General features: G+C 38.1%; 1 protein-coding gene across 5 annotated transcripts in view; it reads left to right on the top strand.

Moving 5' to 3' along the window:
- The window catches only part of LOC126475464 (sodium/hydrogen exchanger 7), a 172,482-nt gene that overhangs the window by 41,082 nt on the left and 117,693 nt on the right, over positions 1 to 13,707 (top strand). For 4 of the 5 annotated variants that reach the window (XR_007586737.1, XM_050103351.1, XM_050103376.1 and 1 more), the window contains exons 12-13: positions 140 to 172; positions 7,868 to 8,059. Coding sequence is in view for 4 of the 5 variants with exons in the window: in XM_050103351.1 (XP_049959308.1) it covers positions 140 to 172; positions 7,868 to 8,059 (225 nt within the window). In the remaining variant the exon portion in view is untranslated. The remainder of the gene's footprint in view (positions 1 to 139; positions 173 to 7,867; positions 8,060 to 13,707) is intronic. The other variant, XM_050103359.1, reaches the window with a different exon arrangement.

Here is a 13,707-nt window from a genome sequence, read left to right as displayed (position 1 = left end):
GTTTTCCAATAGTCTGTAACAGATATCATTTCATGTTAACATGATTTCTGTTAATGCTGTCTTTTTTAATTAATGTGCCATTTTTTATTTACAAAGAATCAGATGCTACTCTTGTCTTCTCTGTGGCTTGACTTTGCAGGTATACAATTCAATGGGGACAACATTGAGGGAGGTACTGTATACTTCATTCTTTCAATTCAGATCATTACCACAATTCATTTATGTATGTTGCTTTTTATACTAACCTCTTTGACACAAAAATGTGTTTTGCCTGTTAAGGGGCCATTTCAGTTCATTTAGTTGCATAGCAAGTTCTGTATCTCTTCTTAAAACTTTGCATATTCTGCGTTAGGGATATTTATGCTGTTATTTTCCCAGTACCAATGTTCAATTTTTTTTTTTCCTGTTTATATACTGGCTTACACCACCTGTCTTTAGAAAATAGTGGTAAAGTCATGGGGCACAGCATTCTCATAAATCATCATCTGTACACAGACACTGTAGAGGAAAACAGTATAAGCTTGGAAATTGTGTTGTCCATGTATTGTGCATGTTGTTCAGCTATGCATTGTCTGTGCATATAGTAGGGTGCAGCTCATGCACTGCTACCACTTTCACATATTGCTGCCCATCACTTGCTTTGTTGTAGTCATGTGTGGAGTGCTTTTAGACTTACCTATCATGTTTTTTTTTTTCTTTTCATTCAGAGCATGCAATCATGTAGAAGGTTATATTTTTTGTTTATTAAGCACCACTATTCTTAGGACCTGATAGACCAATTTTATATTGATAATTGCAAATGGTGGGCTACCTTAAAACATTATTTCATTTGTGTATAATGTAAATTCAGCATTAAATTGTACAGCTGATTCACTTTTCAAATTGTCACTGAAAATGTACAGAAAATATGCTTCAGGCACTGGCCAAGTAGCAGACTGTCCAGGCAGTTCTCCCAGCTTCACCCTTGCATCTTTTGTTCTGAATTTTTCAGAATCCCCAACAAAATCTTTAATATATAGTACTTCTCAAGCTGACATGTATGACTCAGCTTTATGTTGATGTCAGTACAGTATATAGTTTGCTTAGAGCAATACTGACAAATACATATATTTAAAAACAAAACTATCTTCAGTTATCAGGTTTTTATAAACTTCTTTTTATAGGGTAAAGGAAAGAGGCGAATAAAAGTTACGGTTTGCAGTTGCTGAAAAGAGGAAGAAGTTTTTCCAGATCTTGAATCAGGGGGGTGGGGAAACAGAAGATCCATGTAACAGTTTTGAATTAGGGCTGTTTCTGTATTTTAATTTCAAAATAATTTCCTCCACATTATAATAAACTGTAAGTTGTAAGTTTAGTACCAAAACAACAGAATTGTTTGGCTAAATTTGTTTCTTGGGAGATTTAGCAGTGCAGATACCATTTTTTTGGTAATCATTTATGTTAGTTAACTATTCAAAAATGATGTGCCACAGAAAAAATTATGTGAAAATTGAAATTATAGCCAATGTAGTTAGATAATCATCAAAACTCAATTAGTTGCTTCCCCATGGTAATTTGGTCAGTGACTGTCATCCAGTGCAGAGAGCATGAAGATATAAATAATGCGAAAATTTACCATGTGGTCTACAAAACAGTCATTCATTTAGTTGAAGCTAAGGGTACCTCATTTTCATATTTATGACTTGCTTTTTTGTTCGGTTGTCCAGTGTTGATGCATGAACTAACTGCTTTCCATTGTACAAGGAATGAATGAGTATCTTGCATGTTGTTTCAGCACCATATATGTTCGTTGGCATAATGTATCTCAAATGTGAATAACAGCATAATTTTATTTCCGTAGTTCATTAGGTTTGCTTGATTAATGAAAACATTGGTGTAGTGTTTATTTATGATGAGAAAAATGTTTGCACTTTGAATATCATACCACTTCAAATTGTGAATTTTGTGTAGAACTAGAGTGTAAACAACTATTATCATTATTGTTGAAAAATCATGTTGCACACAGCTATATTAATCAATTTATTATGTACCTGGGTATGGTCATGAAGAGACCATCGTCAGGTGTATTGTGACATTGTAGTTAAACGTATGATAACTCATAACCACTATCAAGCATCATGGAACAAACCAAGCTGGCCAGGGTGGCTGAGCGATTCTAGGCGCTACGGTCTGGAACCACACGACCGCTACGATCACAGGTTCGAATCCTGCCTCGGGCATGGATGTGTGTGATGTCCTTAGGTTAGTTAGGTTTAAGTAGTTCTAAGTTCTAGGGGACTGATGATGACCTCAGAAGGTAAGTCCCATAGGTCTCAGAGCCATTTAAACCATTTAACAAACCAACATCTCCATTCCACTATAAATCTGTCACCATAGTATGCACTTTGTTCCTTGATTTATAGTTGAATAGAAATGTATGTTTGTAACATGATGGTTGATAATGATTATGAGTTGTCACTCATCTGGTTACAATGCCACAATGTATCCAAAGATGATCTGTTTGATTGTAACTAGTTGTGCAATGAATTTATTAATGTAGCTGTGTGCAAACATAATTTTTAATAATTTTTACAGGCTTTAAATCACCACCTCTTCAAAATAATAGATTTTCATTATCATGCTAACAGTAACAGTAGATGTTTTCATGCTTCTTATGACACTATAAAGTTCTCAGACTTAATTACTACTTTGCTCAGTGGATGTGTAAGAGAATAAAACTTGTAACATGTTCTATAACTTACTGCAAATGACTAATTTAATATCTGATGACCATTGAGCAAGGAAATGCCATGATAAAGACACTGGACCCATCCAAGCATCCTGACTTAGGTTCCGTGCAGCTTCCCTAGATCCATGTGAATGCTAGAATATTGGTTAAAGAGGCCTTTTGAAACATCTACTCTCCATTCTACTGGGATGACAGTTGACTGTCTGCGCAAACGGGATGACAGGTCTGTGGAGAACAGCTGTTGCAAGTAGCAGCACCTTACATTTGAATTTCATAGGGAAAGATGTCTAGCAAAAGTTAAGCTCTTATAATGGCTGATAAATGTCAGTTCTTTGGATGATATGGTATTTTCAGTCAGCTGACATGTTGTTGCATTGCTTCTGCATTGTTAAAAAAAAGAAAAAAGTGATTGTTGATGTAAAAATGTCTTTACCAGCTCCCAGAACAAAAATTGGTCCACAACTATCTCACATAAATTAAAAACTCATTAATAAAAACCCATTAATTCTCTAGTTCTTGCCCTCTAGAACTTTTTAAGCATTGTAGGACTTTCATCAGCAGTAAGGGCAGTGTCAAAAAAATGAAAGAATGAAAGATCTGCATGTTCAGATGTGGTAATATTCATTTATGGCTACCATCTTACTGCATAAAGTTATTAGTAAAAGAAAACCATAAAATAATATGCTACCAGTCTAAATTTTGAAAAAAAAAAAAGTTCATCGGATGCATTTGAATCTTTGTCTATTGTCTAATATTGTATGTTATTAAGCCACTGTATTGTAGCGTAACAGTAATGTGTGGAACTATCTAGGGAAACCGTACAGTTAGTCAGTGTTTACGTTAGCAGCAGTGAAACCATAAGAAATGTCTGGAGAGGCATTATAGATACTGTGTTCTGTATAAAGAACAACAAAGAAGCGTATGTCCTTCAGCTCTTATAATTGCTGTATGGTTTCTGTCCAATTATAGATAACCTTATACTTTCTGTATTTTACTCCTATTTATCATCAGTGTTTCAAAGAGAATATATTCCAATAAACAGTGTCAAACGCCTTCTCTAGATCTACAAATGCTATAAAAGTAAGTTTGCCTTCCTTCAGTCTCTTCCAAAGTAAGTAAGGTCAATATTGCATCACGTTTTCCTGTATTTTGCCTCAACACAAACTGACCTTCTCCAAGGGCAGCTTCTGCCAACTTTCCATTTTTCTGCAAATAATTCATCTATTTCACAGCCTCGGTTTAATGAACTCATGGTTGTGGTGTATCCACACCTGTTCTACATGCTTTCTTCTGAAAATTGGAATTATTACATTTTCTTGAAGTCTGTGGTTATCAGTCTACTAATTGGTTTGCTGTGGCTCACTGCAAATTTCTCTCCTGCACCAACCTCTTCATCTCAGACTTGCACCCAAAGTCCTCAGTTGTTCATTGTATATATTTCAATCTCTCTCTTCCCCTACTGTTTCTACCCTCTGCAGCTCCCTCAAGTATTACAGGAATTACCCTCTATTATCAGACATGTCTCTTCGTGTCAATATTTTCCACATGTAGTTCTCTTCACCATTTCTGTGGAGAACCTTTCCTTCCATGCCTTGTCAGTCCACCTAATTTTCAACATCCTTTTAGAGCATCAAATCTCAAATGCTTTGATTCTCTCTCTTTTTTTACAACCCTTGATTAACTTCCATACAGTATTGTGCTCCAGACATATGTTCTGAGAAATTCCTTCCTTTGATACTAGTAGACTTCTTGTGAGCAGGAATGCCCTCTTTGCCTGAGCCAGTCTGCGTTTTATATACTGACTTTGTCCGTCCGGTGTTATTTTGTTTCCAAAGTAGCAGAATTCCCTCATCGTTCCCAATTGTGATGTTAGAGATTTTTACATTTATCTCTCCAGCTTACTCAGGATCCACAGTGCGTACTCATTAGACTGTTCATTCTATTTAATTAGGTCATGCAGTTCTTACTCTTTTTCACAGAGGACAGGAATCTCTATGAATCTTACCACTGATATCATTTCACCATAAATTTGAATCCCACTCATGAACTATTATTTTATTTCTGTCATTGCTTCTTCAGTGCATAGATTGAACACACCATACCTCTGTCATACACTCTTTCTGATCCAAGCACTTCGTTGTTGGTCTTCCGTTCTATTTTTCACTCAGGGTAGTTGTTCATATTATATATTACCCATCTTTTCCTGTAGCTTACACCTATTTTCCTGTGAATTTTGAACATCTTGTGTCATTTTACATGGTAATACATTTTCTAGGTCAACAAATCCTATAAACATATCTCAATTTTTCTTAAGTCTTGCTATTCATTGTGAATCCTTTGCCCACTGTACCGTTTGCTGCAGCTGTTGCTATCACCCTATATTTGTTGGGCCATAAATCTTCATCCTCCTTTCATTTAGCTTCACTGGCCTCATTATATCATGTTTGAGCTGGTGCATTTCCATTTATTTATTTTTTAACTTGCTTACCACATTCAGATTTCTGATACTCCACACTCTAACTCGAAGAATGTTACTCTTTTGTAGGTCGTCCCCCCCCCCCCCCTCCCCCCCATGGACTGTCCACTGGCAGTCCCCCCTCCCCTGAAGATCTAAATGGAGGAATAATACAGAACCTTTTAGCTGAGTGAGGGACCATCGTGACACTTTCTCAGTGACTGGCCACATGTCTTTTGGATACACATCTCTGTCTTTTATACATTGATTTCCACTGCCTTCTGCTTCATCATGCCCTTGACCATTACTGATTCTCTTACCTTTTACAAGAAGTTTCCCACCCCATAGACAAGAGCTTGACCCCCTCCCCCCAACCTCTTTCTGCTTCTCCACCATCTATGACAAGCTGTTGGCAGAACCAAATTATCAATATGCCAGGTGGAGTAGTTTCGACTTGGTTGATTCTCCCAAGGATCTCTCTAGTTGTGAGGGAATGTTGTCTACTCCTTGTTTCAACTTTGGTCTTTCAGTACTTTGTGTCAAATTCTTTGTACAGTATCAAATCTCCTATCTTGCTTTTCTTCCTCTTCCCCAATTTATTTCCTACAAATGGCGTCTATCTTTCCTACACTCATGCATGCTTCTACAGTTTCGCATCTCTCCTTTAGCTGTTCCTGCTTTACCATTTTATACTTTGCCAATCTAATTTTTTAGACGTATCTATTCCCTTTTATTTGCTTCATTTCGTGAAATTTTGTATTTTCCCTTTCACCAGTTAAATTCAATATTTCTTGTGTTGTTTAAGGTTTTCTTCTTGGTCTTTTCTTTTTGCTTCTCTGATCTTCTGCCACCTTCACTGTTTCATCTCTCAATACATCAATCATTCAAAGATCTTAAGGTGTCGGAGGCAAGGAGAAGTTGTTCCAAACCATGGATTAAGGCAGCAGTTGTGTGATCTAGTCTGTAGTTTGGAGATGGGGCACATCAAATCTGTTAATGTTTTTAATGTGGAGCATGTGAGTATTACATACGAGTCTACTGAAATAGATTTAACAGAAGTATGCATTTGTTAGATGCAGCAAAAAAATGAGATGTTAACAATAGGCCAAAAGAGTAATATGTAGTTCTAATAAAAGCATTGTATGTCCATATAAGTCAAAGGTTGCAATGGTAAGAGTTGAAAAAAGGAGTCCGAGAGTGAACACCAGCAACTGAGTGGACCACATGATGCATGTATGACTGAAGCAGCAGCAGTGCTGCCATCATCTGTGGAATGTTATTTGGCCTATAATTCTTTATATTGGTCAGGAAGAAAAAATAATTGCTTTTGTAATTAAAAGCTGTACTGTTCTCTGGAAACAAAAATTTAAAGAAATTATTGTGACAAGAAGAAACAGGGTATGCATGCAGAAAACTCTTGTACTAACAGTTACTTTGAAAGCAGAAATCATTAATGGTATAGAAACAACAGGTACAATAAAATGTAAAAGCAAACAAATACATTGCAGTAGAAATCTGAGTTAATAGTGTAGTAACCCAATTTTATTGCATCATAAGGTTTTTCTGCTGTTACATATGATTTTATACCTAGATGTGTTGTTTCCTTTCAGATCGTAGATCAAATCACAAGATCAGTCATAATGTGTGACTTTCGGAACATACTAAGCTTGTGTTCAGTTGGTCTGTTTTAGTAAAAAGAATAGACAAACATATTCCATTTTAGTGTTCATATTGTCTGAACAAATTCCTTTGTGGAAAAAAGAGGTGGGTAGAAAACAGTGTATGTTAAAAGAAAGGCATGAAGAAAATAGGCGAGAGAACAAGTGGTTCAAAATCTATCATTCAGTAATTTATAATGTGTTTTTTTCTGTATGTAATGTCTGGTGGGCCAAATAGACATTATAATAATTAGTTTTATCAGAAGGAAAATTTGAGTGGGAAAACTATTAAATTATGAGATAGCATTGGTGGGTAGACTTGCCTTCAGGTAGTTATATTTAGAATTGCCTCGTGACACACAAAAGTACACAGCACTATCCTAGTTTTGGAACTCTTAGTTCTTTCTGTGGGGAGGAGAGATGGATAATGTGGAGAGGGTTAAAAAAAGGAAGAGCAGGTGACTTACAACTTGCATGAGTGAAACACTGACTTGAGGTTGAGGGTAGACAAAGATGAAAGTGGTGGGATCAGAGAGTAGGAGAGCAGAAATAGTAGAGTGGTAAGCCTTGTGCCAGTTTCAGTCTAGAGATGACAGAATAAGAAATAGAGATACACTATGAGGAATGGAAATGAATAGTGGAGTTAAGTACTAGGAGGGGAAAAAGAATGTGTGAGAGGTAGAGAGGGGAGGGAGAAGAATGAACATGAAAAATCCAAAATGAAATGAGAATAATTAGATGGGACATAATAAATTTAATTTTTGCTACACAATGCTTTTTATTGTGTTTCATTTTATGAAACAGTTTTTGGAACAACCAGATGCTCAATATTGAGCTGAAAAGATAAGTGTTAAGTTTTTTTCTGCTACATTTGTAATGGGATGACGAAAATATTGAATTGAGTATTTTACTTTGCTTATTTGGCCATGGTGATATAAATGAAATGAAAAGATTAAAATCTTCAATATTTCACAGATCCTCAAGAAATTAGAACAGTTGTAGTATCATAGCTTTTTCTTTCTACAGGACACATCGGAGCAGCCTCGTGAGAGCAACAAAGTCAATGAAAAAGCTTGGCTTGCTCGTATTTGGGGGAACTTTGATGTAAGATATATGAAACCATTGTTGACACATGCACGTCCCACACTATTGGAAACCCTTCCTGTATGCTGTAATCCTCTCGCAAGAGTTTTGACAACAACTGAGCAAATGACACAGGTAACATATGCAATTTACAGCAGATTTTTTTATAATATTTATTATTGATAATCAAGATTAGGATACTGTTTGTGTTTGTGTGTGTGTGTGTGTGTGTGTGTGTGTGTGTGTGTGTGTGTGTGTGTGTGTGTGTGATATATATACACTAGAGTTTTAACAACTACTGTGTAAATGACACAGGCAACACATGCAATTTACAGCAGATTTTTTAAAAATATTTATCATTAATAATCAAGATTAGGATACTGTTTGGATATATATACACTGCTGGCCATTAAAATTGCTGCACCACAAAGATGATGTGCTACAGACATGAAATTTAACCAACAGGAAGAAGATGCTGTGATATACAAATGATTAGCTTTTCAGAGCATTCACACAAGGTTGGTGCCGATGGCGACACCTACAACGTGCTGACGTGAGGAAAGTTTCCAACCAATTTCTCATACACAAACAGCAGTTGACCGGCGTTACCTGGTGAAACATTGTTGTGATGCCTCGTGTAAGGAGGAGAAATGCATACCATCACATTTCCGACTTTGATAAAGGTCGGATTGTAGCCTATCACGATTGCGGTTTATCATATTGCGACATTGCTGCTCGTGTTGGTCGAGATCCAATGACTGTTACCAGAGCCGTGCTGAATCCCAATGGGCTCTTATCACTAGCAGTCGAGATGACAGGCATCTTATACGCATGGCTGTAAAGGATCGTGCAGCCACGTCTCAATCCCAGAGTCAACAGATGGGGATGTTTGCAAGACAACAACCATTTGCACGAACAGTTCGACGATGTTTGCAGCAGTATGGACTATCAGCTCGGAGACCACGGCTGCGGTTACCCTTGACACTGCATCACGGACAGGAGCGCCTGCGATGGTGTCCTCAACGACGAACCTGGGTGTACGAATGGCAAAACGTCATTTTTTCGGATGAATCCAGGTTATGTTTACAGCATCATGATAGTCGCATCCGTGTTTGGTGACATTGTGGTGAACGCACATTGTAAGCGTGTATTCTTCTTCACCATACTAGCATATCACCCTGTGTGATGTTATGGGGTGCCATTAGTTACGCTTTTCAGTCACCTCTTGTTCGCATTGACGGCACTTTGAACAGTGGACATTACATTTCAGATGTGTTACGACCCATGGCTCTACCCTTCATTTGATCCCTGTGAAACCCTAAATTTCAGCAGGATAATGCACGACCGCATGTTGCAAGTCCTGTACGGGCCTTTCTGGATACAGAAAATGTGCGACTGCTGCCCTGGCCAGCACATTCTCCAGATCTCTCACCAATTGAAAAGTTTGGTCAATGATGGCCGAGCAACTGGCTCGTCACAATATGCCATTCACTACTCTTGATTAACTGTGGTATCGTGTTGAAGCTGCATGGGCAGCTATACCTGTACACGCCATCCAAGCTCTGTTTGACTCAATGCCCAGATGTATCAAGGCCGTTGTTACGACCAGAGGTTGGTGTTCTGGGTACTGATTTCTCAGGATCTATGCACCTAAATGGTGTGAAAATGTAATCACATGTCAGTTCTAGTATAATATATTTGTCCAATAAATATCCATTTATCATCTTCATTTCTTCCTGGTGTAGCAGTAGTTTTAATGGCCAGTAGTGTGTGTGTGTGTGTGTGTGTGTGTGTGTGTGTGTGTGTGTGTACAGAAAAGCAGCAAGATAATAGATGTTGTGCATCAAAATATAGTGGTCTGAAGTAGATGTGGAGAAACAAGAGTGCAACGTAAACAGTTGTTGCATGTCACTTCATGGGCTGTTGGAGGGTTCATAAAATGGTTTGGTAGACAGATGTGACATGTGAGAGAGATGCAAACAAACCAGCAGTGAATATAAGACAGTTCTTTATTAATTTATTCATCTTAGATAGTCTTCAGAGTGCATCCTGTTCTCTGGCATGATCTGGTGTTTTCTCACAATTGTAATATTCCAACATTGTAACTGCAGGCAAGAAAGGCACGGTGTGTGGTCATTATGCACTCCTTGAATGGTTTCACGCCTATGTAGCGTCACAGTCATCATTGGCACCCATGGCACCACACATGGCTCTGCAGTGGCACAGCATGAGGCAGCCAGCAGCATCTTCTATCATTGTGGTGTACCACAGTGCTGCCTGGTGTATAACTATGAACCATGGGCTGCACAGTGGTGGCAGTGTGTTGGGTGCCAAGTACTGGGCCATAAGGCAGATGTGCTTGGATCACAGCCCAGCAGCAGCAGTGGTGATGACAACTTAGTTATGGCAATGACTCCAAGGCTGCAGATGGCACAGTCTGGGTGTAGTTACATTGCCCAGCTGTTCGCACCCATCGTGCTTGCTACGTATGGGTCTTAAGTCAGTTGCTCGATGCTGACCTTGCAGAAGGGTAGCATTTGTGTGTCGCCATGGAAAGGTCTGGAACAGAGTTGATGAGCAGCATCTGCCTGTTGTCAAGCAGCAGTGTGTCAAATTGCAGAAGCTTCCTGATGTCAGGTTGTTGTCATGTGGAAGCAGCAGTACAGATGCAGGCTTGTGGCAGGGGGTGTTTATGTCAGCAGGGCATTGGCCGTGGCAACTTTTGCTCCTAATATGGCACTGACACTGTCTTTAGTTTAGGTTGTACAACACGTCTCTCCTAAGGGAAAAATCTGTTCTCAGATTTTCTTTGCAAATTTTGCTGTGACATAGCACTATTGCATATACAAGTATTTACTCTTTAGATTTTTGACATCCTTCTTGGTGACACTTGGTCCTTTACTAGTGCTTGGCTCACCACTGAGTCTGTCTGTTCTCATTTACACACCCTTCACTTCCAGTAACTTTTAGCCTTTGCTAGCAACTAGGTCATTTCACATTATGGTGAAGGAATGAGGCCCAGGAAGGCATCTTGTCAGCTAATCCTCCCACTTAATATTTACATGCTTAAATTCACATCGCCTGCATTCTCCTATTACATGCACTGCACACATTTTGTAACCACAAGAAAAACCCAGAAAATTCTCGTATATCACATTAAGACTCATCCCAAATCTAACAAACAATATCTCAAGCTTCCTAGTGCTGACACCCAAACACTAGACATTCCTTGACAAACTTGATGTTGTTGTATATTCATACTTCCTGTTAGCTTATTATGATCTAAACAGCAATGGAAACTATTTACAAGTTAAAAGATGTCCGTGGTAGCACTTCCATTCTCGCACTCTTATAGTCCAATCAAGTGGTGCTCAGAAAAGCCAAATAGCGGAAAGTTTCATAGATTTTTTTAAATTTTTTTACAAGCTTTCTATATGTTGTCGTCACTCTACATTTGCTCATCATTGTAATAGGCCTCAATCAACAAAGTAGTGTATTACCGATGAAAGTGAGGAGAAGGAAAATTCTCAGGGAATTGGGCTCCCTGCTCGAAAGAATATCATGTTTTTGCGTGCAGTCAGTGGATGTGACACTACGTCCACTCTTTACAATCAGGGAAAAGTGAAATGCATCAATACACAAAAAAATTTCAAAACGACATTAAATATTTAAAGATCCAAACAAGGACAAGGAGGCCGTAGTGGAGTGTGGTAAATGGTTCCTCATCGAGTTGTATGGTTGTGTAAGCAGAGAATCTCTGAACCATCTCAGATACAAAAGCTGCAGCAAATCACCTTTCAGAGCAACGGCCAACATCACTTCTACCAACTGTGCTTCAGCAAGTTAATGTGTGGCAGCAGACATTCCATTCTAAAAGTATCCGTGCGTTAATCAAGAGTGAAAGAAAATACAGACGCACATGGACCACAAATAAGTGTCTTCGTATGTTGTTAAAAATCTTTTCTCTAAGGTAGAAAGTGTCATAAGTGTCATTCCTGATCCTACCAGACATATTTGTGAACCAGTCTTCTTATCGGAACAGCAGTTTGTTAATCATTAGATAATTCACTTTGTTGACTGCAAGTGAATAATGTTAAATCACCCTAGGCCTCAGATGAGTGCGTGCAAGGAATGGATAAGCATATATGTTGTTTCACTAAATTGTAATTACATGAAAATTGCTCCAGCTTTTGAGGTAGAAAATACCTTACAGCAAACCTTCTGAGTAATACATTTTCATTTTGCATATCAGCTTAACCAGAACCATAACATTGCTTACCATAGTAGTTTCCTTCAAGAAAACAATATATCTATCAGCCTAAAACTGTGATTACTGGGCATGAGAACTGTAGTGAAACAAATTCACTTAAGTTCTTCAGTTTTGAATTCCATTGAAGATATTTGGAACAATGCACAAAAGTCTTGCAAATAATCTGACTGAATTGTGGGTGTTTCAGCAGATGAATTGGATGCTGAAGTCTCGTGCATTCATGCCATAGTGAATCTTAGCTATTATTTAGGTTTGTGGAGACTTTACACTCAGTTATGGTGAAAGATCTTGATATATAAAAGAGAGGGGCACATTTTTCATCAGGACAATTCCATGTTCTTCAATGTGTGCTGTTATTCCTTCGGTTATTAACAGAAACTTTTTTGTAGGCTGCCTTCCAGGTTATGGTTTTTGTCCTATTAGTATGCCTTTTCAATTATGACATCTTATTTTGTGTGTTTAAGTGCACTTAGGAGTTACAGTTACATTTTAAAGTTCCACATTGGTAATTGGATTGGTATTTTTTGGTATTAAGCCTGCAGCAGTTTATAATCTAGAAGTAAATAAATGACTGATACAGGTATCGGCTTTTAGTATCAGAGGAAAATTCGTTTGAGCAAAGTAGTCTTAATAGGCAGAATTTCTGGCCTGGGCTTTCAGGGGGTGAAATGTTTAGTGCTGCCATTAGTCACACACAAAAGTGGCAACACTATCGTTGCTTTCACAATGCTTTTAACTTTCCTTAACCTATCCCCCTCTCCTACTGGAGAAGTTAGGGCAGTGTTGTCGGTTTTACTTTTATGTCTATCTGCAGTAGTTAACATTTCACCTCCACAATTGTTGGCTTTTCCCCTAAAAGCGTATCAGATGGAAATAACAAACAAGCAACCACTACTGCACCACAGTCCAAAGCAATATCCCTACCCTAGCTTTGATTAGTAATGTGGAGCTTGAATACTTGTAAAACAACACCAGTTTTATAATGAGAATTCTTTTGAATATAGCTTGCTCTGTAACATATAGGTTAATTTACCTAAATCAGTATTTCAGTATTTAATGTACTCTGCATGGACTTTCTTAAGAGACTATATATTTATCTGAATTGAATAACCAAACATTCACACAATGTAGGCCTAGTTTGGTGGTACCAGACTGAACTATCTTCTTTGTCAGCTCAATTTTAGATGCACTGTAATATTGGCAAGGTATTTTTTGACGTTAGCAACCAAGTGTTTTCAGTAGGATTTATGCTGGGAGAGTTTGCTGGCCACCACAGCCTATGAAAACCCAGATCATTCTGACATTTCTGTGTAGCCCTTCATCAGTGGCAACTGGGTTGGCCCCATTCGAATGGTCCTTAGCTTTCTTCATTACTTCCTTTTCAGTGATTGTATATTGTGTCATACCATTGCCTACACCTGTATATATTATTATCCTTCCAACCCCAATGGAACAAAAGGCATGTCCCACCTTTACACTTTGAGAACTTTTAGGTTTGAATAACACACTCATC

Source organism: Schistocerca serialis, chromosome 1 (genome assembly GCF_023864345.2).
Source record: "Schistocerca serialis cubense isolate TAMUIC-IGC-003099 chromosome 1, iqSchSeri2.2, whole genome shotgun sequence".
NCBI classification, from domain to species: domain Eukaryota; kingdom Metazoa; phylum Arthropoda; class Insecta; order Orthoptera; family Acrididae; genus Schistocerca; species Schistocerca serialis.
This window is presented reverse-complemented; position numbering and strand designations above follow the sequence as displayed.